This window comes from Sceloporus undulatus, chromosome 4 (assembly GCF_019175285.1).
Source record: "Sceloporus undulatus isolate JIND9_A2432 ecotype Alabama chromosome 4, SceUnd_v1.1, whole genome shotgun sequence".
Classification (NCBI taxonomy): Eukaryota; Metazoa; Chordata; class Lepidosauria; order Squamata; family Phrynosomatidae; genus Sceloporus; species Sceloporus undulatus.
This window is the reverse complement of record NC_056525.1, coordinates 135,690,635-135,715,221: the sequence shown is the minus strand read 5'-3', so window position 1 is coordinate 135,715,221 and position 24,587 is coordinate 135,690,635. Positions and strand designations below refer to the sequence as shown.

Below are 24,587 nucleotides of genomic sequence, written 5' to 3'. Positions count from 1 at the left end.
GAATGGTGTGGTTAAATGACCATATCCTTAAATGGACACTCTCTGATAAATTCTTCCAGCAATTTCAACCTGGACTCACTCTTTAAACATAATAATAATAATTTTGTTTAAGAATAGCAGCTTTCAGATCAACAACAGAATGTCTAGAAAGAATATATTCTTACTGGATTCAGAATACAGTATTGCTAAGAGATCTGAATGTACATGGCTAATCCTCTGGGAAGATGAAGATATGCTGTTTCAGATGAAGACATTGGACAAAAAGACTACTCCAGAGTCAGCTTATGCCTTTTTCAGATTGGAAGGCTCGATATAAATTCAATGAATGAATGAATAAGTGCAGTTTCCTAATTTGCACCAGTTCTGAGTTACAGTCTCTGTCACAATAGACAACAATCTGACTTTTGATCTGGGTTTCAACAAAGAATTGGCTCATACATGCTTGCTTATAATTCTGCCATATTGTTTTCCTGTCTCTGATTGCAGCATTAGATTTAAACTCTGTTCGCTGATGAAGTTTACATGTAACATAAATTCTAGAAGTATTGATGGTACTGATGAAGCATTCCTAAAGTGAAGCAGTGACACCTGTAATGCACATGAGCCAACTTAAGAAGCAATGGTTCGTAAACACATTGAAAAAGAAGAGATCCAAGGGTGAACTGTGAACTTAGTAGAACTGATCTTGGCTATTCTGCCCAATGCTCTTCTCTATAATGCATCCTTTGAGGTTCTCCAGGGCAGAACTGAACTCAATTGCTTGTTCTGGTAGGGCTCCAGAAGTGACTTCATTATAAAAGCACATTTGAAAAACAAAAGAAGCTGATTCCTAGACCCATCTGATTTCATCTTGCAGGAGGGAGAGAAGCCAGAATGTGTCACTTGATGCTTTGGACATATTCTGGAAAAGAGGAATATAAATATTTCAAATGTATGATTGGCAGTACTGGTGACTTTCTAGCAACACTGTAACACTGACTAAGGAGATAAAGTCACAGGCAATGAGGACTGCCAGGTATAAGATCTTATTCATGAAATCCTTAGCCAGCCTCTACAAATAAGGATGTCTTGAGTGCCTTTGTCAAGGCTAGACTTCTCTGACTCAGCTGACTTTTACCATATATGGAATGAGAAATGCTAGATGTCCAACCTCAGTTCAGGAAAGAAAGAGGCACAAAGGACTGAAAACAAAAGTTGGATAATGGAGTGCACCAAAAAATTTCAGAAGGAAATCAGTCTTGCTTTATAGATTATAGCGAAGCCTTCAAGTATACAGCTCAGGAAAAACTATGCATCACTCTTAATGCTTGTGACATGACTTTGATTGTACTCATGTATTCAGGACAAGAAGTCAGAACAGAATACAAAGAAATGGAACGGATTCCAGTTAGCACAGGAGTCAAGCAAGGCTGTATTTTATGACCCTATTGGTATAATTTGTACATAGAATGTATCATAGTTAAATCTGGACTAGACTCAGAGGAAAGAGATGTTAACATTAGAGGAACAAAAACCAACAAGTTAAGACATGCAGGTGACACCATACTGCTGTGAGAAAGTGGCACCATATTGACGCATCAGTTTTCAATGGTGACAACAAAAGCTGGTGACTCTGTGAGTGAGAAGCCTCCAAAAGACACCTTATCAACAACCTTGGTCAGGTCTTGCAAAACCAGGGCTGTGGTTTCCTCAGTCGAGTCGATTCACCTGTAATGAGACTTTCCTCTTTTCCTTCTGCCTTACTGTCTTGTTATGACATTGTTGTCTTCTTATGACATGTTGAAAATACAACAGTCTTGGCTTAGTTTTGATTCTAGGGAAAGTTCAGGCATGATTTGCTCTTGGACCCATTTATTTGTCTTTTTAACAGTTCATGAGTATCTGTAGAATTCTTCTCCAGCACCACATTTTGAATGAATTGTTTTTCTTCCTGTCAGCTTTCTTCACTATCCATCTTTCACAGCCATACATAGAAATTGGAAATAAGATGTTGTGGACAGTCCTAACTTTAGTATTCAATATCTTTAGACTTCAGGATGTTGTTTAGTTTCCCCCTCCCCCCCCCTCCTCCTCCTCCTCCTCCTCCTCATAATATTTATTTCTATATTTATTTTCCTAGGGCACTCAAAGCGGCTTACAACAATTAAAAAAGACATTGTGAAAAATCTACAAGATACAGAAGTTAAAATAAGATTAAATAATAAAAAATTAAAACTAGATTAGAACATACATCATTAAAGCACATACACACACCTTGTGCTGGCTGTATGCTGTAATAAATAAATATATATACATACACACACCAGCATAACAGTTAGCAATATCCAGAGCATTATGCAAGACAGGCCTTATATAGTCATTCATCAAATGCCTGTCAGAATAGAAAAGTCATTACATGTTTGCAAAAGGAAAGTTGAGATGGTGCCAGTCTAACTTCTCCGGGAATGGAGTTCCAAAGCCTGGGGGCAGCCAATGAGAAAGTCCTCTGCTGTGTCAAATCAGAGAGTAGGGGTTTAACTTGTGTTGGATGAAGTTACTGTCTCCCTGAAGATGCAGGACTGCAGCTTTGGTGTCCCCCGGATTAATTGTATGAGCCTGGAAGCTCAGGTTTCAGTGGTGGCTAGAAGTGCATTTATACAGTTAAAGCTTTGGAGAAATGGGATGGTTTCCAACTGGCAAGAAAATCAGGCAAGGCTCAACCCACTGATTGATCTTGGGCAAGTTACACTCTCTCAGCTCCAGAGGAAGGCAATGACAATGCTCTGAATGCATCTTGCCAAAAACACCCGGTGATAGCATCACCTTAGGATCACCATAAATCAGAAATGAGTTGAAGGCACACAAGAATTTATTAAATAAATGTTTCAATAAAAATTATATCAAGAATGTAATTTATTTAAAGATGAATTTCTGGTCAGTGAAAAAGAAAGGCATAAATACTGTGCAAAAGCTCTTGAGCTGATGCAGCCAGGCACCTGTATTTACCCATCCCGTCACATGATGTCGCTCTCTGCTCAAATATCTTTAAGGGGGACAAAGGCTCTTCATGTGCTTTGTCATCAGGAATCATTTGGTGCTTGAAACTGGAGGAATGAAAAGGGTATCAGCAGACTGAATATAGCTTTACAAATTATTTTCCAAAATGCACCCCAAAGGGGAGGAATTAGCTAAAACACTTCTGAGATGATTGTTGCATGTGGAGACTCTGCAATGGGGAGAAGACAGCTGCTGCAGCTGATCCTACTCCACACAGCCTGGGAAATGGGGAGCGGCCAGCTCCATTATTCTGTGCCGGAGGAATCCCAGCATGGCACCTTTGTGGGCCGCATCACCCAGGATCTGGGGCTGGAGGTGAGTGAGTTGGTGCCTCGGCTGTTTCGGATGGAATCCCAAGGTGATGGGGACTATTTTGAGGTAAATGTTCAAAATGGGGTTTTGTTTGTAAATTCCCGCATAGATAGGGAGAAGCTGTGTGCCAAGAACCTTCTATGCACCATTCATCTAGAGGTGATTATAGACAAACCTTTGAGGGTCTTCCATGTAGAGGTGGAGATCAAAGACATAAATGACAATGCTCCTGTTTTCTCAGCAAGTAAACAGTCTCTCAGTGTTGCAGAATCAATACTGCCAGGTACACGTTTCCCTCTGAATGGAGCATCAGATGCAGACATTGGTTCCAATGCTCAGCTCAAGTACAAGCTTAGTTCCACCGAATACTTTGTTGTTGAAAGAAAAATAAATGACCAGCGCAGTGCATCACTCATGCTTGTTTTAAACAAACCCCTGGACAGAGAGAAAATGCCAGTTCACCATTTATTGCTCACTGCTGTTGATGAGGGTCAACCTGAACTCACAGGCACAGTCCATCTTGAGGTTACTGTGATGGATGCGAATGATAATGCACCTGTATTTAATCAATCTGTTTATAAGGTAAAATTATTAGAAAATGTGATGGATGGAACACTGGTTATTAATCTCAATGCAACAGACTTGGATGAAGGAATTAATAAAGAAATCTCTTACTCCTTCAGTAATAATGACCCTGTCAATATATTTAGTATACAGCCTGATACAGGCGAGATAAGGGTGAAAGGGAAAATAGATTTTGAAGATATCAATGTTTATAGTATTGAAATTGAGGCAAAAGATAAAGGTAGTCCTCCTTTGTCTGGACACTGCACTATTCTTGTTGAAATTTTAGATATGAATGACAATGCACCTGAGATGTCATTGAAGCAGATGCTGGTGCCATTACCTGAGGACTCCTCACCAGGGGCAGTGGTAGCCCTGGTCAGCATCTCAGACAGGGACTCTGGATCCAATGGACAGGTGAACTGCTCTCTATGGCCCACAGGACTTCCATTCAAGCTGGTGTCCACCTTCAAAAATTACTACTCGTTGGTGTTGGCTGAGCCTGTGGATCGAGAGCAGGTGGCTGAGTATGCACTGGTAGTTGTGGCCCGGGACCAAGGGGATCCATCACTGTCAGCTAGCAGCAGCCTGGTGGTGCCCATCAGTGATGTGAATGACAATGCACCTGTTTTTCCTCAGCCATCTTACACAGTCTTTGTGAAGGAGAATAATCCACCAGGTGCTCATATATTTACAATGTCTGCTTCAGATTCAGATGTGGCTGAGAATGCCCTGGTCAGCTACTGGCTGGATGAGAAACTCTGGCCGCTCTCGAGTTACATCTCAGTGCACTCAGAAAGTGGGAAGCTGTATGCCTTGCAGCCACTGGATTATGAAGAGTTGAAACTGCTGGAGTTCCAAGTGAGAGCCAAGGATGCTGGGATGCCCTCCTTATGCAGCAATGTGACAGTGCAGGTTTTTGTGATGGATGAGAATGACAATGCCCCAGCAGTGTCTGGATTGCAAGATGCCTCTCTCTCGTTGGTGGTTCCTGCCATGGCTGGGCACTTAGTGGGCAAAATCCATGCCCTGGATGCTGACTCAGGCTACAATGCATGGCTACGCTATGAGCTTCATGAGCTGACCAATGGCCCCTGGCAAGTGGGGCCATACAGTGGTGAGATCAGCACTAGACGTGCTGTGGATGAGGCAGAAGGCAGCAGTAGTCAGATCCTGCTTGTGTTGATCAAGGACCATGGGAAGCCTCCACAGTCAGCTACTATCACACTGAGCATATCACTTGTGATGAACACCCAAGTAGTCCACGCTGATAGTCGTCTTCCCAAGACAGGAAGTGGTTCAGGACTTCTGAAAGGGAATGTTAATATCTACTTAATCATTGCTATATGCTCGGTGTCCAGTTTGTTCTTTCTCGTGATCATCTTGTACACAGCCCAGCATTGCCAAGGCCAGACAGAAGAGGCAATGGTGTATGGTCCTGGCACAGCCACACTTGTCTGTACTAGTGAGGTGGGCAGCTGGTCATATTCAAATCGCCACAGCCACATCCTGGCAGGAGTGAGTGGGGAGGCCGGTGCTAAAAATGACCTCATGGTTTTCACCCCCAACATTCCTGTCTTTGCAGAGAATGGGGAGGTGGGGAATATGACAGAGCTGGTCCCAGATTCATCTGGACAGGTGAGTTCCTAATATTCTTCATTTCAGTTTGGGGCAGGGTATTGCATTCTTGGGGGCACTGGAAATGCTTTGAATATTCATTGGGGTCTCAACCTTTAAAAATATTTTGGTTTGAGTTCTTTTCATTTGTCATTTGGGTAACAAAAAGGAAACACTATTTTGGTTTCAAATCAGCCATGTGAGATCAGGAATTCTGGCCCAGAATATAATGAAATTTGAGTAGGAAAGAAACCACAAAAGGGGATAAAAGATACTAGACAGTAACTGGCTTAGCTGCAATTTGAAAATACCTGTTAATAATCATGTTCGGACAGCTGGATTGAAACTCAGTTGTTTGGATATTTTTAGTTTACCCAGTGCCAGCTGGTAATAAATCATATGTAGAGTATAGAAAAACTGAGTTGTATATTGAGTAGGTGCAGATAAGATTGTACAATTTATCATCTTTCCTAACATATTCTGGTTCTGACCAAGGGGAGCTTCCTTCAAAAAATAAACCTCTTCCCAAGCCACAACCCTCAGCACAGTAAATAGACAAACTCTACAGTATGTAGCACAAGAAGAATGCCCAGTGCATGGCAGATATTCAGAAAATATCATAAAGCAAACCATTTTGTAATAAAATGTCACAGAGTCGGGTAAGCAAAGGACCTAGGCTGCACACAAGATCAGTTAATTGACTCAGGTGTAACTGGTATCTAGTCACAATATATCCCAGAGCTGTAATATACTGCATAAAATCTAGCCACACTATATCCCAGAGACATTGGAAGGGAGCAAACAATTTTCATCATTTATTAAGGAGTATTAACATTAGGAAAAACCGGTAAAAGATAAAGTTGGCATGGATCACAAGTCCATGAGAGAAGTTCAAGACAATGGCTTAGGACTTTAAACTGATCTTGTCTGCATCAATGGAAGCCATAAAAGACATGGGCTACTGTCTCTGGGTGATAGAAAGTTGTAGATTCATATGTAGATACAGGAAATATTCGAGGTTTCAAGCTATGATATGTTAGATAAAGTAAGTCATGCCAGCCTTAGAACTGTAGGTCACTAAATTATAAAAACCTACTGATAATAGAATTGACAGATAAACCCATCAGCAGACAAAGTATTGAATGGTTTCACAACTTGCTTGGGAATTTAAATTCCAAGGGTACTCTAAGAAGATTACAAAGATCTTTTGGGATTGTTGTTGTAATATGTCTTCAGGTCTTTTCTGTCTTATGGTGACCCTAAGGTTTTCTTGGAAAGATTTGTTCAGAGGGAGTTTGCCTTTGCCTCCTTCTGAAACTTAGTGTGTGTGACTCACCCAAGATCACCCAGTGGGTTTTTATTGCTGAATGGGGAACTGGACCCTGATCTCCAGAGTTGTAGTCCAGTGCTCAAACTACTACATCACACTGGCTCCCATCCTGCAGGGTCCATGCTACTAATCATCAAATCAAAGGTGAAGAAGGGATGTCATCAGAAGCAGCTACAAGGCATAACTGTGAAGAATTAAACACTGTCTAGAAAAGATGATGGCAGTGAAAGCAGTTGGAAAGAAAAACTGTGATGTGTGCAGATGTTCATAGGATACATTATGAAACATTATTGAGAACACCATTATAATCTACTCCAGTTCAATCATGTCTTTTACACCTCAGCACCATCAAATGTGCTTAAAGCCCAGTTGGCATGACTGACCAATCAAACTGGATGAAAAAGTGCCATGTTTATCAACTTTGCATACATTTCAGAATGTTAGAGTTCAAAGTAAAGCCTTTGACGTATGTGCAGGATTGATTTTAGAAATACTTATAATATCCTAGAAGATATGGAGGCTGTCATGCTGTTCACAGATGAAATATTAGAGCTAGGGGTTATTCAGACCTTTTTTTTAGCGCGACTATCTGAATAATTTCACTCACACATTCTAATTTTGTTGTTCACACTATTTTTTTTAATCGGAACCACATCTCTGCGCATCTCTGTGAGTTCTGTTGCTCACACGTGTCAGCACTTTAATAAAGATGGAGTCAATGGTGCGGATATATTCAAAACACGTTCAAGGCATGCAGATTTTTAGCTTGGTTTATTTCTGGCTCTATTTACATTGTTTATTCACACAGCTGACAATGTGAATCTTTTAGGAAAACTCAAAACACCCCCACCCTGAAATCAATTATTCCAGGTTAAGTGTTTTTTGACAGCTACCCCCAGGTGCGTTCAAAATGCATATAAACAACAAAGATTCAACTCACATTCAACCGGGATTATTTTCACTATCTGAATAATCCCCTAGACAGGAGCATGTCAACATCTGACTGCATTACTGACAATGTGCAGGAAGTACACTCACTATCAATAAAAATACTAATTACAGTGGTACCTCGGGATACGAATTACCCAGCTTACGAATTTTTCGAGATACGAAAAAATCCCATAGGGATTTATTGTTTCGGCTTACGAAGGTTTTTTCGGGTTACGAAAAAACCCCGGCGCTGTTTTAAATGGAAAGGCCGCCACCGGAGGGCAGCAGAGAGCTATTTTTTTCCATTAGCGCCTATGGCAATTCGGGTTACGAAGGTTTTTCGGGTTACGAAATTAGCCGCGGAACGAATTAATTTCGTAACCCGAGGGAGCACTGTATGGAGGAACAAATGAACTAATTTGGACATATTCTAGAAAGTCAAGGCTTTCAATCACGCCCATGTTGAAAAAGTAACTAGAAAAAATTGAGGACTTTGTTCTCCCTGGAATCTGAAATTATCTTGATGATATAAACATATTTGTTAAGATCCAGACAAAGATAACAAATATTGTAGCGTGTCTATGAGACCTGTGGAAAAAAAGGATGCAAATGCCATTAGGATACTCAACTAGACAATATTTTCTAAAATATGAAGAGGGCCATCAGTCACTGTGGCAGAGTGGTAGGAATTTCAATGGGGCGTCCTTATGGCTAATGGTCATATAGGGAACGGATCCAAGCTGCTAACAAACAAAACTTCTCAAGGACACTAGTATGTCCATATGTGATTCTGAAACATGGCATTTGAGATGATGTAATATTAGTCAATGGGTTTTATTATCACAGAATTCCAGTATTTGTGCAAAAACTGGAGAGCTGTACACCTCTCCATCAGCTCCATTACCCTAGACGTCAGTCTAACTTCAAGTTATGGGATTATAACTAAACAAATGCTAACAAAGGCTGAAGTAAAAGAGCCAAGAATGGGTGGAAAAGGCTTGACAAAGCTATAGAGGAAGAACCCATGCTCCAGCAATTATCATCTACCAAGACAGTTATCCTGTCTATGTAGAGCTTGGAAAGTTACTTTAAAGAAGAATGAATATAATGATAATGCTGAAACCATCAGGTGAGCAGCAGTAGGGTGAAGTCCTACCACTATTGAGTTATGGATAGTTTCAGCATGTCATATATCCATTCTTATTAAAAGTAACTTTCTAAATTCTGCATCTGGATCAGTACTATCTACAACGTGAATGGAAAGGTCCCCAGCTGTCTGTAAACACTCTTCCTTGTGGTTCCCTGTCAGGAAAGGGGACAGGTAAGTCTGCATTCTGTCACTCTACTTATTCAACCTGTATGAAGAGAATATTGTATGTCGAGCAGAATTAGATTTAGAGGCTGGAGGAGTTATGATTGGAGGAAGGAACATCAACAACCTAAGATGTGCAGACAATACCATGCTACTAGCAGAAAACAACAAAGATCTGGAACCATTACTAAAAGAAAGTCAAAGAAGAAAGTGCTAAGGTAGGTATGATGCTGAATATTAAGAAAACAAAAATAGTGACCACTGAAGAACTATATGAATTCATCCTAGATGATGACAAACTAGAAATAGTCAGAGTTCCCATACTTTTGATCGAACCTTGATCGGGATGAAGACTAGTCAAGAAATTGGAAAAAGACCAGGATTGGGAAGAACAGCTGTGAAAGAACTACACAAGATCCTGAAATATAAAGACATAACATGGAATACTAAAGGATCATCCAAACCATTGTATTCCCCATCACAATGTATGGATGAAATGTAAGTACTGTATGTAAGAAAGCCAATAGGCAGAAAATCAATTCATTTGAGAGGTGGTGCTGAAGAATGCTAAAGACACAGGGGACGGCCAAAAAAGAAACAAATAGGTCCTAGAACACATCAAGACTGAACTGTCACGTAAAGCCAGAATGACTAAATTGAGGCTGTTATACTTTGGCCACATCATGAGAAAGCGCGACTCATTAGAATAGGTAATGATGCTAGGAAACATGGAAGGCAGCAAAAAGAGAGGAAGACCACATGCCAGATGGTTAAACAGTCATAGAAGCTATAGGCCTGAGCCTGCAGGACTTGAAGAGAGTGGTAGAGGATAGAGGGTCTTAAAGATGTTTCACTGATTGTGTTTGTTGTACTTATATCCATTGGAGGTGTTACACTCACTTTTTGCATTGCTGCACTAACTGCTTGGGTACTCTTGCTCCGTCCTATTTTAATGTGCACTTGCACCGGTGTGTTTATATGCAGCTTTAGGGTTAGGGTTAGGATTGATCACTCTTAGAGCCGTTCACGCTTTGAAGCATTTATATGAAGGGTCAAAGGTGCACATTTTCCACCTTGAGTCAGACTAATGTGGTTTCTTTGTGCTCTGGTTTCTAGCCCCGGAGTGCAGCTGTGGTCCGGTTTCCGCCCACTTTGGAAGCGTGTGTCATCTAAACATCCCACCTTCAAAGTTGGTGAAAACCACTTTATTTGGCCTGTCTAGTTTCACTCCTTGGTAAAAGAATGGGTAGCAAACAGGACAGTAGCATTAGAGAATTTTCTAATGAATTGTGCCCTTGGTGCACATTTCATTGTAATTCTTTGTTTACTTGTAACTAAGAAAGATTATGTGTATTTAGAACTCTTTTGATTTTTTTAACCACAGTGTTGTCTCTTTAGAATGTGCTTTTATTAATTGTATATATATTTATACATGTGTGCATGCATTTAATGTATTTTAGCCAGTTTTCAGGACCGTAGTCTTCCCAAGGTGCTATACAATATAAAAATGGTACAGTTCAGTGTCATGATTTATAATAGCACTTCAATTCTGAAACAAAACAGTTAAAATGAAATCTGGATTTGAGACATCATTTGTAGAAAATTGAAGGATTAACACAACATACACATATACACACTGGGAAGTTTGCAACTGAAATTCTGCCATTAGAAGAGACAAGTATGAGAAGGGAAGGGGTAACATTACAAAGAACTGGAATGTCTGAGATTAAAAGACACATATTTTAAACGATTGTCTGTTTTGATAGAGGATTTAACCTTGTGTTAACACTTGGAGATCCTAATAGAATCATAGAATGATAGAGTTATTCCTTCCTATATATCGTTCTTGTCATAATTCCTTCTGAGAGCAATCCAGTAACTGACATTCATTTCACCTTTCTCAACATCTTGAAGCAGATTAGGCCACTAAATAACCTCTTCTGCCTTACCTCTCCATCTTGTTTGGGGGCTTTTAACCAAGCTACTGTAGAGTCCTCCTGTTCTGAATTCAGTAGGTAGCGACAGTTACTAATATCTTCAAGGAAAAATGTAATGGAAAAGAAGTGGTGGACATAGACAAACTCATATGAAATACTACTAGTTAGTTGATAAAATACATGGATCTTCAAATTTCTTCAAAATGCCTTTTTTACGTAAAATATTTTTATAATTTACACAATAAAGAAAGAAAAACAAGAAACAATAACATGACACAGATAAAAGACACAAAAACGTTTCCACAATAACCAAAATACCAACTGACTCAAGGTTTTCCTCCTCGCCTTTCCCCTTTGACTTCCAACTGAACATTTACTGCATATCTTTACTTGATGTCTAAAAGTACTCCTTGCTAACTTTTATCTTAGTATGTGTGTCCGTATTCTTTCCTACCATACAGAAAAGAATTACTACTATACCATTCGTTCTTTTTCTTGTCTTAAGATAATCTATAAAAAGGCTGCTAGGCTTGTAAGTATGTTTGTACTGGATTTCCCTTTAACCAGTTTGTTAATTCATCTAGTACTGCAAAGTCCAGTAAGTTCTGTATCCATTCTTCAACATTTGGGTTTATCTTCTTAGTGTTGACTTTTTTAAAAATAGATTTTCACCAATTTAACAGGGGTCAAGTACCACCTGTATATCACTTTAAAATGCCTTGTGAGCAAATTACTTTTCTGGATACATTAGCAAAGGTGCTGTTTAGTCAGGGTTTATTAAAGTTAAAGCCCTCAGCTAAACCAAGTTATAACAGGAAAAGAACCACCACCCTGGAACTGGACCTTAAGTAGTTTTTAAACACTGAGCTCTCATCAATATAATATGAACTACATTTCTACTGTTAGCCTTTTGTGCTTACTTGAAACTTGTATAGCATAATTATCAGGGTAAATTATTTCGTATAGCTAATAGTTTGGCTCATCACCCCTTCTGTATTTAATTTTTTGCATTGCTGTTTGGGCGTCTGTATATCACACACTTGCTTGGCAATTCACTATGTTGATGATAACTCATAGAGAATTATCTAAATGCATAGATAAAATGCAATGTTGTACTATAACGTATTCTCTTGAAGAATGAAGAAGAAGACTCCTGCTCTGAAACAGAGCAAGAAGTAAAAACTGTATAAATCAGAACAGCAAGATGGTTGGAATAAAAGTACATTTACTATCATTTCTTCCTTTATATCAATGTACAGTGCTTAATCACTGATATACTATTACCTCTTTGGTATGTAAAATCTGTTGTATCTGTGAAAGACTTGGTGCTTTTCTTTCTTTCTCTTTGATCATTCTGCTTTCCCTATTTCTCCTCCTTGTCAACTTTGCCTCTTCCTTTTCTAGAGAACTATCTTTACATGATAAGAGTAAAGACAAATACATTTAAGAAAGATTCTCAGTACATACATACATACACGGGGAAAGAGATCTTTTAAGAAAGAAATTTGCAAATGCAGGGAAATGAATTGGAATGGTCACTGCCACATTGATGGTATAACAAATTGTACTGTATATGTTTGATTCTATGTCCAGCAATTGTAAAGGTAAATAAGAATATTTTTATTTATATGCAAAGAAGCATAAGAAAAGGTGAATGCAAAACATCAGTAAACAAAGATCAGCAAACAAAATATTGCAAGAATTGCATTTTTAAATCTCTTCACATGGTGTCGCTCTTTACTATTAAATGTGTCATACAGATGTAAAGAAGAGCTCCTCCTTTTTATTATCATCAGACAATAGACAGAACCTGAAACTGAAGGAGCACAGAAGACAAGAACTGGATGGATTACCATTTCCCTCAGAATATATAGCCCCAAACTGAGGGGAATTTACCGGAGTCTAGCTGAGATGTTTGTTCTGTGGAGAGATTATTTGCTGAAGAAGCAGCTGCTGCAATTGATTCTCCTCCACACAGCCTGGAAAATGGGGAGCGGCCAGCTCCATTATTCTGTGCCGGAGGAATCCCAGCATGGCACCTTTGTGGGCCGCATTGCCCAGGATCTGGGGCTGGAAGTGAGTGAGCTGGTGCCTCGGATGTTCCGAATAGTTTCCAAAGAGCACAAGGATTATTTAGAGGTAAATACACAAAATGGGATCTTGTTTGTGAATTCCAGAATAGACAGGGAGGAGCTATGTGGCAAAAACCTTGTTTGTACCATCCATCTTGAGGTGATTGTGGATAACCCCCTGAGGATTTTCCATGTGGAAGTGGAGATCAAGGACATAAATGACAATGCTCCCATTTTCAGAACAAAAGAGGAGAATTTGTTCATTTTAGAATCAAGGCTTGCTGGATCTGTTTTCCCTCTCGAGGGAGCCTTAGATGCAGATGTTGGTGCAAATGCCCAGTTAACTTACCACCTTAGTCCCAGTGAACATTTTATGTTAGATTTCCAGACAAATGGCGATGATAACTCCTTAGGCTTTGTAATAAAAAAGCCTTTGGATAGGGAAGCTATATCTGTCCATCGCTTATTACTTACAGTCACTGATGGTGGCCAACCTGTACTATCAGGCACAGTTCAGCTGCTGATCACAGTACTTGATGTGAATGACAACCCTCCTGTATTTAACCAGTCAGTGTACAAGGTACAGTTGCTAGAAAATGCCTCCAATGGAACCTCAGTGGTGATGCTCAATGCCACTGATCTAGATGAAGGTATTAATAAAGTCATTGCATACTCTATTCGTAGTGTAACTCCACCAAAATTAGATGCCTTGTTTAGGATAGATCCTAACACAGGTCAGATTATACTGAATGGTGAGCTGGATTATGAGGACACTAATTTGTATGAAATACGAGCAGAAGCAACAGATAAAGGTGGTTACCCTTTGTCTGGACATTGTAAAGTTTTAATAGAAATTCTGGATGTGAATGATAATATTCCAGAGATGTCCGTGACTTTCCTGTTGGTACCTGTGCCAGAAGACTCTTCAATGGGGACAGTGGTAGCCTCAATAAGTGTCTCAGACAAGGACGCTGGGGCTAATGGGCAAGTGACCTGCTCCCTTTGGCCCAGTATGCTCCCTTTCAAGCTAGTATCTACCTTCAGAAATTACTATTCCCTGACACTGTCTGAACCACTGGATCGGGAGAAGGTGGCAGAGTACAAGCTCATAGTGACAGTTCAAGATCAAGGATCTCCATCATTGTCTGCTAGCAGCAGCCTGGTTGTGCCCATTGGTGATGTGAATGACAATGCGCCTGCTTTTGCTCAACCTTCCTACACAGTCTTTGTGAAGGAGAACAACCCACCTGGTGCCCACATTTTCACACTATCTGCCTCCGATCCAGATGTGGCAGAGAACGCCCTGGTCAGCTACTGGCTAGATGAGAAGCTTTTGTCACTATCAAACTATATCTCTGTTCACTCTGAGAGTGGGAAGCTCTACGCCTTGCAGCCACTGGATTATGAGGAGCTGAAGCTGTTAGAGTTCCAGGTCAATGCTAAAGATGCTGGGCTTCCTGTCCTGTTTGGCATTGTGACGGTGCAGGTTTTTGTGGTGGATGAGAATGACAATGTGCCAGTAGTGTCTGGTCCTGAAGACATGACCCTTACATTGCTGGTGGGCCCTGTCATGGCTGGATATGTCGTTGGCAAAATCCATGCTCTGGATGCTGATTCAGGCTACAATGCATGGCTGCGCTATGAGTTGCATGAGACAAGCAGAGGACCTTGGCGGGTAGGGTTGTATAGTGGTGAGATCAGCACTACACGTGCCCTAGATGAGATGGAGGGCAGCAGCAGCCAGAGTCTACTAGTGCTGGTAAAAGATCATGGCCAGCCAGCACTATCCACTACAGCTACATTGAGTGTTTCATTAGTGGCAAGGACGCATGTCACTCACACTGATGCTCATCTTCCCAGAATGGGAGGAAGCCCAAAACCCACAGGGGATAATGTCAACATCTACCTCATCACTGCAATCTGTTTAGTATCCAGCTTGTTTCTATTGGCAATCATAGTATACATGGCTCTTAGATGCCACTGTCCACCCAAGGAACCAATGGTGTATGGCCCTGGCACAGCCACATTGGTTTGTGCCAGTGAAGTGGGGAGTTGGTCATATTCAAATCGTCACAGCCACATCCTGGCAGGAGTGAGTGGGGAGGCTGGTGCCAAAAGTGACCTCATGGTTTTTAGTCCTGGCATTCCTGCCACTGTGGAGAATGGGAAACAGCAGGATCTGCTCTCTGCAATGGTTAGTAAGTCTCTTTCCACTGATCATAGTGAACAGTTTTTTCTTATACATATTTCTGTAATGATATTTTTATTTATGTTTAATGATTTTATTTAAACTTTTAAGCAGAGCCTTGTGCCTGTTTAGTGTCCTTTGTTCCAGATTGCCAAAGTGTATTTTGGTGCTGTCTCCTTTGGAGTTTCTAATTATTATTCTGAATCTATTTGCCTCATTTATGCCAATGCTGCAAATGGTAAGATAACAGGCTTGAAAATAACATGATACTTATTTTATGCTTATTTCAAAAGCAGATAAATGTAAATGTTTCACATAGTATTTTTTCCCTCCAAAGTGTTTCATGACCTTACCAAACAACTAAAAGGAGAGCCCTTTCTTATATTATGCCAGCCAGTCTTGCTATACTCACAGGACCTGACCAAGTGTGTTTGCAGGATTAGTAAACATAATAAAAGGATGCCATACTTTCACAAATGTTTTCATTTTTGCTACAGCTTCTTAGTATTCTGATGTTATAAGACAGCTTTTTGCTGTTGTTGAAAGGGTAACTATTTTGTCTCAATCACGCTCCCCATGGGTCTTTGCAATGTGTCAAAGTATCCAGCATGGCTACAGATTTTTATTTGCTTGCTTAAACTAGGAATATTATGGTAGTATCTTGCCATTGTCTATAGTTTTTGATTGTGATATAAACCATAGTGCTTTATATTGGCCTTATTGGGCAATGAATTCACATGTGTTGGAGGGTACGAATATCTCTACATCTACTACAGCAAGCCTGCAAAATCCTTATGTTGTGATGGATTTAGAGAGGGGAAGGATGCTATCTATGAAGCAGTTTCCGGACAACTTCAAAGTTAGTTTGAATTAGCAAAGAATTCCAGAGTTGGCTATATTGAGTATCATTTATATGTATTCAGATACACACCTCACAACATCTTAAAGCAACAGAAATTTCAGCTCTCTTCTAATATCCCCCAAATACCTTGATTCAACAACTATGTCCTTATTTTGAAAGAACTGATGTTTGGGACAGCAACTGGAAAAGGTTTTTGGAAAAAAACTTCATGAATATGTGTTTGAAGAGAATTCAATCTTCAGGGTAAAGCGATGTCTTCTTGGTGATTTGCCTGTACTGATAGATGCTGGCAATGCATATATCTTTGGATTAATACATAATTATTAAAAAGTGGAAGAGATAGAGAATACAAGTCTGAGATCTTGCGTAAAGAGATAGCAAAATGTCACCACCTCTTCCGCCACAGAACTCAATGTTGTCAGGATACAACTTTCCTGAAAGTTATGCACTCTCTCCTGCTTAGTATCCAATCTGCCTAACTGGATGTAAAGTGTCCAACTGAGGATTCATTTAATATGCACCATGTTGAAGAATGAGCACTTTTCACATTCACAGATAATATCCTTTTTAATTTTTTAGCTTGTGCATTTTTGAAACCCATCAAGGAGAGAGCAACTTCCATTGTGTACTACATCTATATTAGCTTGATATATTTGAAACATAATTTGAAGCATCAGTTGTTAACTTGATTACATTCATTATGTGCCCATCCAAAACATGTGTAATTCACAACTATGAAATGAGGAAATATATATATATATATATATATATATATATATATATAAAGAAGTCAAGAGAATTTGTTTAAATTCTCCTCTTCTCTTCCACAATTCATATTTGGTTTTGTATGTACATGAAACAGAATATATGTATATATAGGCATCAAATATGAAAGTGCACAGAATGTATGCTCTTGATATATTCACAACATCTCTTTTCAGATAATTTCCATAGATATATCCAATATGCGCAGGGGTGGGATGAAGGGGAAGTGACACAATATTGAAATAGGAGGCCATTGTGTTTATTACGTAGGGATGTGGGGGTCATTTGAACAGCTCTAAAGGATGGCATTAATCCATAACAGAGAAAAATGATCTCATTTAAAGAACAAGACTCTGCTATTGCTGGGTATAGTGATGAATTGTGAAGTACCTACACTCATGATAATTCCCATAGCCTCAGCCACCATAAAGGTGTGAGACTGAGAGAACTTCTGTCTTTAATAGGTTGGGTAAAGTTGGCTTGGTTTGCGAGATACCATTACTAATTCATAGAGACTCCAGGCACAGGATAGTAAATACCAGTACTAACTGATAGAGATTCCGGGCATGGGTGAACTAAGAGAACCTTTATTTGGAGAGGATATGAAAGAACACACATTCAAGAGTGACTCATTCTAACAACCAGCATACAGAGCTAACCAAAAATTGAACAGGGTTAGATGAGAGAGATAGCTACTGCCTTGAAGAAGGGTCAGTGGAAAGCAGGGACGACTTGAATCACTAGGTTTGAGAGCACCAGTCTTGGGATGTTAATGGGAATCGACAGAGTACCTCAGAGAGAGGAATAGTAACTCAAACCAAAGCCTGAGGGAGACAGCTGTTGTGGCAAAGTTGAATGTGTGTATATGTGCGCGTGTGTGTGAGTGCGCGTGTGTGCATCCTCTAACAAGCCCCTTCACGATTTGTTCTAAGCTGTTGCCATGTCTGCAGTCTACTGCCATATTCAAAATACTACCTTTTCTGGTGTTTTCTACGTCACCACAGCCTCTACGGCTCATGCTGCAACGCAGCAGTGTGATATCAAAACATAGCTGGATTGAAATACCATGGGGATATCAGGGCACTTACACAGGGAGAATCTAAAAATGCAGACAGGTGTGTTGATACATATCTAGATAAACAGATGTGAGTCAATTTTTAAAAAATGAATCCTTCTCTGTGTGTGCCCACATATGTGTATAGTTAGAGAGCATGCCAGTATAATGTTACTTTTAGAAAAATCAAGTAGAAGAGATCCAGCAGCAAAGAAGCAGATAGAATTCATTAGATCGGCACAGTTTCTGGCCAGGAAATACTGAACTCTAGAACCTGATCAAAGTCATCCTCTTGGCTCCTGTTTTATATAAAGCACCTGTAGTGGAATTCCATGGCAGATGAAAGCAGAGATCGGAAGCAGCAGGTATTGAAAAATGTAGGCACCAATCAGAGCCTCCTTTGATGATGATATTGTAAATGAATGCTGCTTAATAACATTTAGCTATCTTTAAGATGAAGCAGAATTCCTGAAGTGATTGCAAAAAAGGAGCCAATAGCAAAGGCGAATGGTTAGAAAGGAATCATTGCAATGATCAATGGGGAATTTACCTCTTCCTGCAGGTGATCTATCACTTGCCTGCAACAGAAGCAAATATCTTTCAGTCTTGGTCAATAAGTTGCTTCCGAAATATCATCTACTTGCTGCTTAGCCTAATAATAATAATAATAATAATAATAATAATAATAATAATAATAATAATAATAAATTTCATTTATAGACCGCTATTCCACAATTAATAGCGGTGTTTTTGTTTTCACACAAAGGAAATTTAAAATGCAGGATCTTGCTAGAGGGTGGACATTTTTTATTGGTGTGTGGTAAACTGGCGGGTTGTGGTTATGTAAGATCCAACAACCTTCACCAATAATCTCCAACAGCAACTTGCTTAAAAGCAGTGAAGTTTATTGAGATATGAATGAAAGTGATCAGACAGACTTTTTAGTGAACTCTGAAAAGCAAATCTCAAGCCTCAAGTTAAAAGCACTCCTGGCTGGCCCCCACCTTTTTTACTCTCCCGCCTTCTACTCCCCACACCTCTCCCTCCTGTTTGCTTCCCAGGCTAGAGAAAGCAGGGTGACCTTGGAGAAGCTCTGCAGATGTCTCTTACTAATTAAACAGTGCATTCCAGACCTATGCAATTATCCCGCCAAAGCATCCCAACCCCCATAGCAAAGCAAGCTGGCAGACTACAATTTTAAGCCATTACAACAATATGAACAGTAACTACAGTGGATGGGAATATTGATTAGTTATTGGCTTTGGAGTTCTGACACTCTGCCTCCCCAAAACTTTATTTATCCAATTTAGGCTTGTCAGGGTAGGCCAAATGAAACTCATGAATCAATTTGTCAGCATTTACATGTTTAACCCCCACCCATTCAGCCATATCAACTGGAAAATGCTTCCACTGCACCAGATACTCCAATCCCCCCTTTACAATTCTAGAGTCCAAAATCTTTATAATTTCAAAATGTTCTTCCCCCTCAATGAGCAAAGGCAGGGGAGCAGGTTCGTTCAGTTCATCTTCAGTCCTCTTCCCAGCAGGCTTCAGCAGGCTGAAATGAAAGGTGGGGTTAATGTGTTTGTACATCTTTGGAAGATCCAACTCAGCAGTCACCTCACTAACCAGTCTTTTTACAGCAAAAGGACCCACAAACTTGGGGCCTAATTTTTTGCAAGGCACTCTACACTTTAAGTTCTTGGTAGACAGAAACACCCAGTCTCCCTCCTGGATGTCCCAACCAGACTTCCTGTGCTGATCAGCAAAATGCTTGTAGTCCAACTTGGCCTGCTTTAAAGCCTCCTCAATTTTAGGCCAACTGTCCCTCAATAGTTGGCTCCACTTTCCCACTGGCACAGGATCCTTTGGCTCAGGGGATAGCGAGGGGATAACCCTGGGCTCATAGCCAAACACCACTTGAAAAGGAGACATTCCAATGCTGGCATGACTAGATACGTTGAATGCCACCTCAGCATGGGGTAGCAAGTCCATCCAGTTGTCTTGTAGGTAATTGACATAGCACCTTAAATATACCTCCAGAGACCGATTAACCCTTTCCGTCTGACCGTCCGTTTGTGGGTGAAAAGCAGAGCTAAAGGCCAATTGCACCCCCAGTTTATCCTGTAAGCACCTCCAAAATTTTGAAGTGAAAGATGATCCGCGGTCAGACAGAATCTTGTCTGGTAAGCAATGCAACTTGTATATGTTTTCAATAAAAAGGTCAGCCAGTTTGGATGCAGATGGGACCCCCTTGCAACCCACATAGTGTACCTGTTTGGAGAACAAATCTGTAATAACCCAAATGGTGTCTTTGCCCTTGCTTTCTGGCAAATCCGTAATAAAGTCCATTGCAATGTGTTGCCAAGGTCTAGATGGAGTCTCCACCGGTTGTAATAGGCCACTTGGCTTGCCCGTGTGAGGTTTGGCTCTGGCACAGATTGAACACCCCTGTACATAAGCCTCGACTTCCTTACGAGCTTTGGGCCACCAATACTTTGCACTCAGGGTCACCCAGGTTTTAACAAACCCCCAATGTCCTGCAGCTTTGACATCATGACAAAGTTCAAGCACTTTCGCCCTGCAGGCTTCAGGCACATAAACTTTCCCATCTTTGGTCCATACCCCCTGTTCAGAACATTGGAGTTTGGGTTTTAGGCTTGTCAACTCCTCATCAGTCTCATAATTCTCCAAAATTTCCCTCAACATAGGGTCTAGGCTTTCTAAGCGAGACTCCTGTTCCTTCTTGGCCTGGGAGCGGGTGGTCACACCTAGCCCCAATTGTTTTGAGGAGAACAGAGTCTGTAGCTCCCCCCGTTCCTGTTGACCCCGACCATGCATTCGGGACAACCCATCGGCAAGCACATTGTCTTTGCCAGGAAAGAATTTTATGGTGAAATTGAACTTGTAAAATTCTTTCGCCCATCGTCTCTGTTTGGGAGTCAAATGCTTGGGGGTTTGCAGGGCCTCTAAGTTTCGGTGATCAGTCCACACTTCAAAAGGGTGTGGAGTCCCCTCCAAGAATTGCCTCCACACCTCTAACGCCCTTTTAATGGCATATGCTTCACGCTCCCAGCATGGCCAACCGGCTTGGGTCGAATCAAAGCGCTTAGACAAGTAGGCGCAAGGCCTCAATTTGCCTTCACTGTCCCTCTGCAACAGCACTGCCCCCACGGCCTCGTCCGAGGCGTCCACCTGCACCACAAAAGGTTGTTCGGGGTCCGGGTGCTTTAACACAGGCTCAGTGCTGAACAGTTTCTTTAATTGCACAAAAGCCTCAGTGCATTCCTTAGTCCATTCCACCTTGTAAGAGGGTTTCTTTCGGGCTGCCTGTTCCTCAACAGTGGCAGGCCCCCCTGAAGTTCCCTTCACTTTGGTCTTCAGCAAGTTTGTGATGGGCAAGGCAATTTGAGCAAAGTTGGGAATGAACTGTCTATAAAAATTAGCAAACCCTAGAAACCTTTGCACCTGTTTGCGGGTTTTTGGTTGCGGCCAATTCATGACATCTTGGACCTTGTGTGGGTCCATCTGCAGACCCTTAGTGGATACTCTATAACCCAAGAACTCCAAGTTGTCGGTATGGAATTCACATTTTGACAGTTTGACATACAGTTTGTTATCCAACAGTCTTTGCAACACCTTACGCACCAATTTTACATGGCTGGACAGGTCTGGGGAATAAATAAGGATATCATCCAAGTACACCAGCACCCCCTCGTACAACAGGTCCTGCAGTACTTCGTGTATCAGCTGCATAAAACAAGAAGGTCCTCCAGAAAGTCCAAAAGGGAGGACTAAGTACTCAAAAGCCCCTAAGGGGCAATGGAAGGCTGTTTTGTACTCATCCCCTTCTTTAATCCTTACTCGAAAGTAAGCATCCCTCAAGTCCAACTTGGTGAAAACTTTCCCTGTCGCCAACCTGCTCAGCATGTCCTTCATTAATGGCAGAGGGTATTTGCTACACGTGCTGATAGCATTCAGATTTTTATAGTCTGTTACCAATCGAAGGGTCCCATCTTTCTTTTCTCTAAAGAACACCGGTGCCCCAAACGGAGACTTGGAGGGGCGAATAAAGCCTCTAGCCAAATTCTTATTGATGAACTCCTTCAATGTCTCCATCTCCCTAGGCGTCATTGAGTACAGTTTAGGTTTGGGGAGCGGGGCCCCGGGTGTCAATTCTATAGCACAGTCCGTGTCCCGGTGGGGCGGCAGGAGGTCACATTCCTTTTCCTCAAACACCGCCCCCAAGTCCTGGTAGACCCATGGAAATTTCCCCATCTCCTGAAGCTGGTTGACGACCGCTTTTGGGAAAGGGCCATATACAGTCACCGCTGTGGCTCGGTTGGGTTCCCTCCCCAGGGTTCCCGACAAAGCCACATGTTTGCTACACCCAGGGTCGTTGAACACCAACCGTTTTGTTCTCCAATTGATGTATGGGTTGTGAAAGGCTAGCCAGTCTATTCCCAACACTAGATCACAACCCCTGGTAGGACCCACCACAAACCGGATGGACTCCCAGTGTCCTGCAATCTGTAGAGTAAGTCTCTCCGTCTGGTGGCTGCTGGGTTTTCCCCCCATGACTGTCCCATCCATCTGCAGGAAAGGGATTGTCTCTGGCAAAGGCTCCAGTTTAATCTGGAGAGCTTGCACCAGTCTCTCACTGATCAGACATCGGGTGCATCCCGAGTCTAGAGCCGCCAACATGGGCTCGGTAGTCCCTTTTATTTTATGTCCCAATTTAACTTCAAGGTAATATATGGAAACCCCTCCACTCACCAAGTCCGGGATGTCATTGTCCGGAGCCGGTACAGCTGGGCAACTGTCATCGGCACCTGCCGGCGCGGCCGCCTGGCCGGCTGCCCCTTTCCCTGACCCTCCGGAGCCGGTGGCTGCCGCCTTGGTCGCCTTTTTGACTGTGGCCCTCTCCGGACAGGCAGCAATCAGGTGGCCCTTCTTTCCACATGCCAAACAGAGGCCAAGTTTCATCCGGCGTTGTTTCTCCACCTCCGCCGTAGTCTTGGGTTTGCCCTCTCGTCCTGGAGCCGCTGCCGCCTTCCCTTGCTGGAAAGCCGCCCGCTGCTTGGCCAGCTTGATCCGCTCCCTGGTAGCCTCCGCCTCCCCAGCACAACGAATCCAGTCTTGGAGGTCCGTGGGCGACTCCTTCATCAGGATCCACTCCAGCAGTTCTGCGCGGAGCCCATCCTGGAACTGGCGCGTCATCATCGCGTCCGGATAGTCCGTAATATTGGATGCCACCCTCCGGAACTCCATCACGTACTCGGCCACCGATCTGCTTCCCTGCTGCAAGGTGGCGAACTTGGCTTTCGCCCGATCCACGCGGAATGGGTCCTCGAACCTTGCACGAAGAGCCGTCATGAAGGCATCCAGGGACCGCAGCTCAGGAGCCCCACAATCATACAGCTGCACCAACCACTGAGCCGCTTGGCCCTCCAGTCGGCCGGCCACACATCTCACCTTCTCGGCTTCATCCGGGAAGTAGTCCCCTCTCGCCCGCATGTGTCCCGCCACCTGCGCGAGGAAGAAGGGAAGCTGCTCCGGGTCTCCGTTGAACTTAGCCTCCAGCTTACCAGCCAGCAGCTCCCGCAGTGCCTCTGCTTCCCCACGGTGACTGCGTGCGGTTCCTCCCGCTCCTCGCCGACGAGAGGGCGGCCTGGAGCCCTGGACATCTTCGTCCTCCTCCTCCGAGTCGGAGTCCTCCTCCAGGTCCAGCCGACGGGCTGCCCTGGCGGCGGTGGCTACGGGTGCCTTCCGGGCCGCCTGGCTCGGTTTCTTCCCTTCTTTGGGCATCAGGGTTGCCATCATCTCCTTCAGTTGGCGGAGGTCGTCCTTGACTCCTGCCACCTCCTCCGCTAAGTCCTCAGCTCCGGGGCTTTGCCACATAGCTTCCCCCAAGCCTTGGTCCCAGGCCGTCAATCTGCCAGCCCGGCGCCGGTGTCTTCCGGTCCCTGCTGGCAAATACCACCAGTCCTCTGGTTGTTCCTCAGCGCCGGTCCCGGTCTTGGGCCTGGCTCCCTGGCGTCCCTCGACGCCACCTTTTCCCTCAGTCCCGAGGGCCTCGGTTTCCTTCACCACCTCGATCTCCAGGTCGGATGGGTCAACTTGCACCTTCACCTCGGTCATGATGACAAAGAGATTACAGCAAGAGTTCACTAACTGTAAGATCCAACAACCTTCACCAATAATCTCCAACAGCAACTTGCTTAAAAGCAGTGAAGTTTATTGAGATATGAATGAAAGTGATCAGACAGACTTTTTAGTGAACTCTGAAAAGCAAATCTCAAGCCTCAAGTTAAAAGCACTCCTGGCTGGCCCCCACCTTTTTTACTCTCCCGCCTTCTACTCCCCACACCTCTCCCTCCTGTTTGCTTCCCAGGCTAGAGAAAGCAGGGTGACCTTGGAGAAGCTCTGCAGATGTCTCTTACTAATTAAACAGTGCATTCCAGACCTATGCAATTATCCCGCCAAAGCATCCCAACCCCCATAGCAAAGCAAGCTGGCAGACTACAATTTTAAGCCATTACAACAATATGAACAGTAACTACAGTGGATGGGAATATTGATTAGTTATTGGCTTTGGAGTTCTGACA

At 42.4% G+C, this 24,587-nt stretch overlaps 2 protein-coding genes and 1 pseudogene across 2 annotated transcripts in view; 2 read left to right on the top strand and 1 right to left on the bottom strand.

The window, feature by feature from the left end:
* LOC121927768 (histidine--tRNA ligase, cytoplasmic-like) overlaps positions 1–24,587 on the bottom strand; it is a 250,341-nt gene that overhangs the window by 168,932 nt on the left and 56,822 nt on the right.
* LOC121927766 (protocadherin alpha-3-like) overlaps positions 2,960–24,587 on the top strand; it is a 205,707-nt gene continuing 184,079 nt past the window's right edge. The window contains exons 1-2 of the mRNA XM_042461633.1: positions 2,960–5,382; positions 5,498–5,550. Of these exons, the coding sequence (XP_042317567.1) occupies positions 3,184–5,382; positions 5,498–5,521 (2,223 nt within the window). The 5' untranslated portion in view covers positions 2,960–3,183 and the 3' untranslated portion in view covers positions 5,522–5,550. The remainder of the gene's footprint in view (positions 5,383–5,497; positions 5,551–24,587) is intronic.
* On the top strand, positions 9,046–17,155 carry LOC121928044 (annotated as a pseudogene).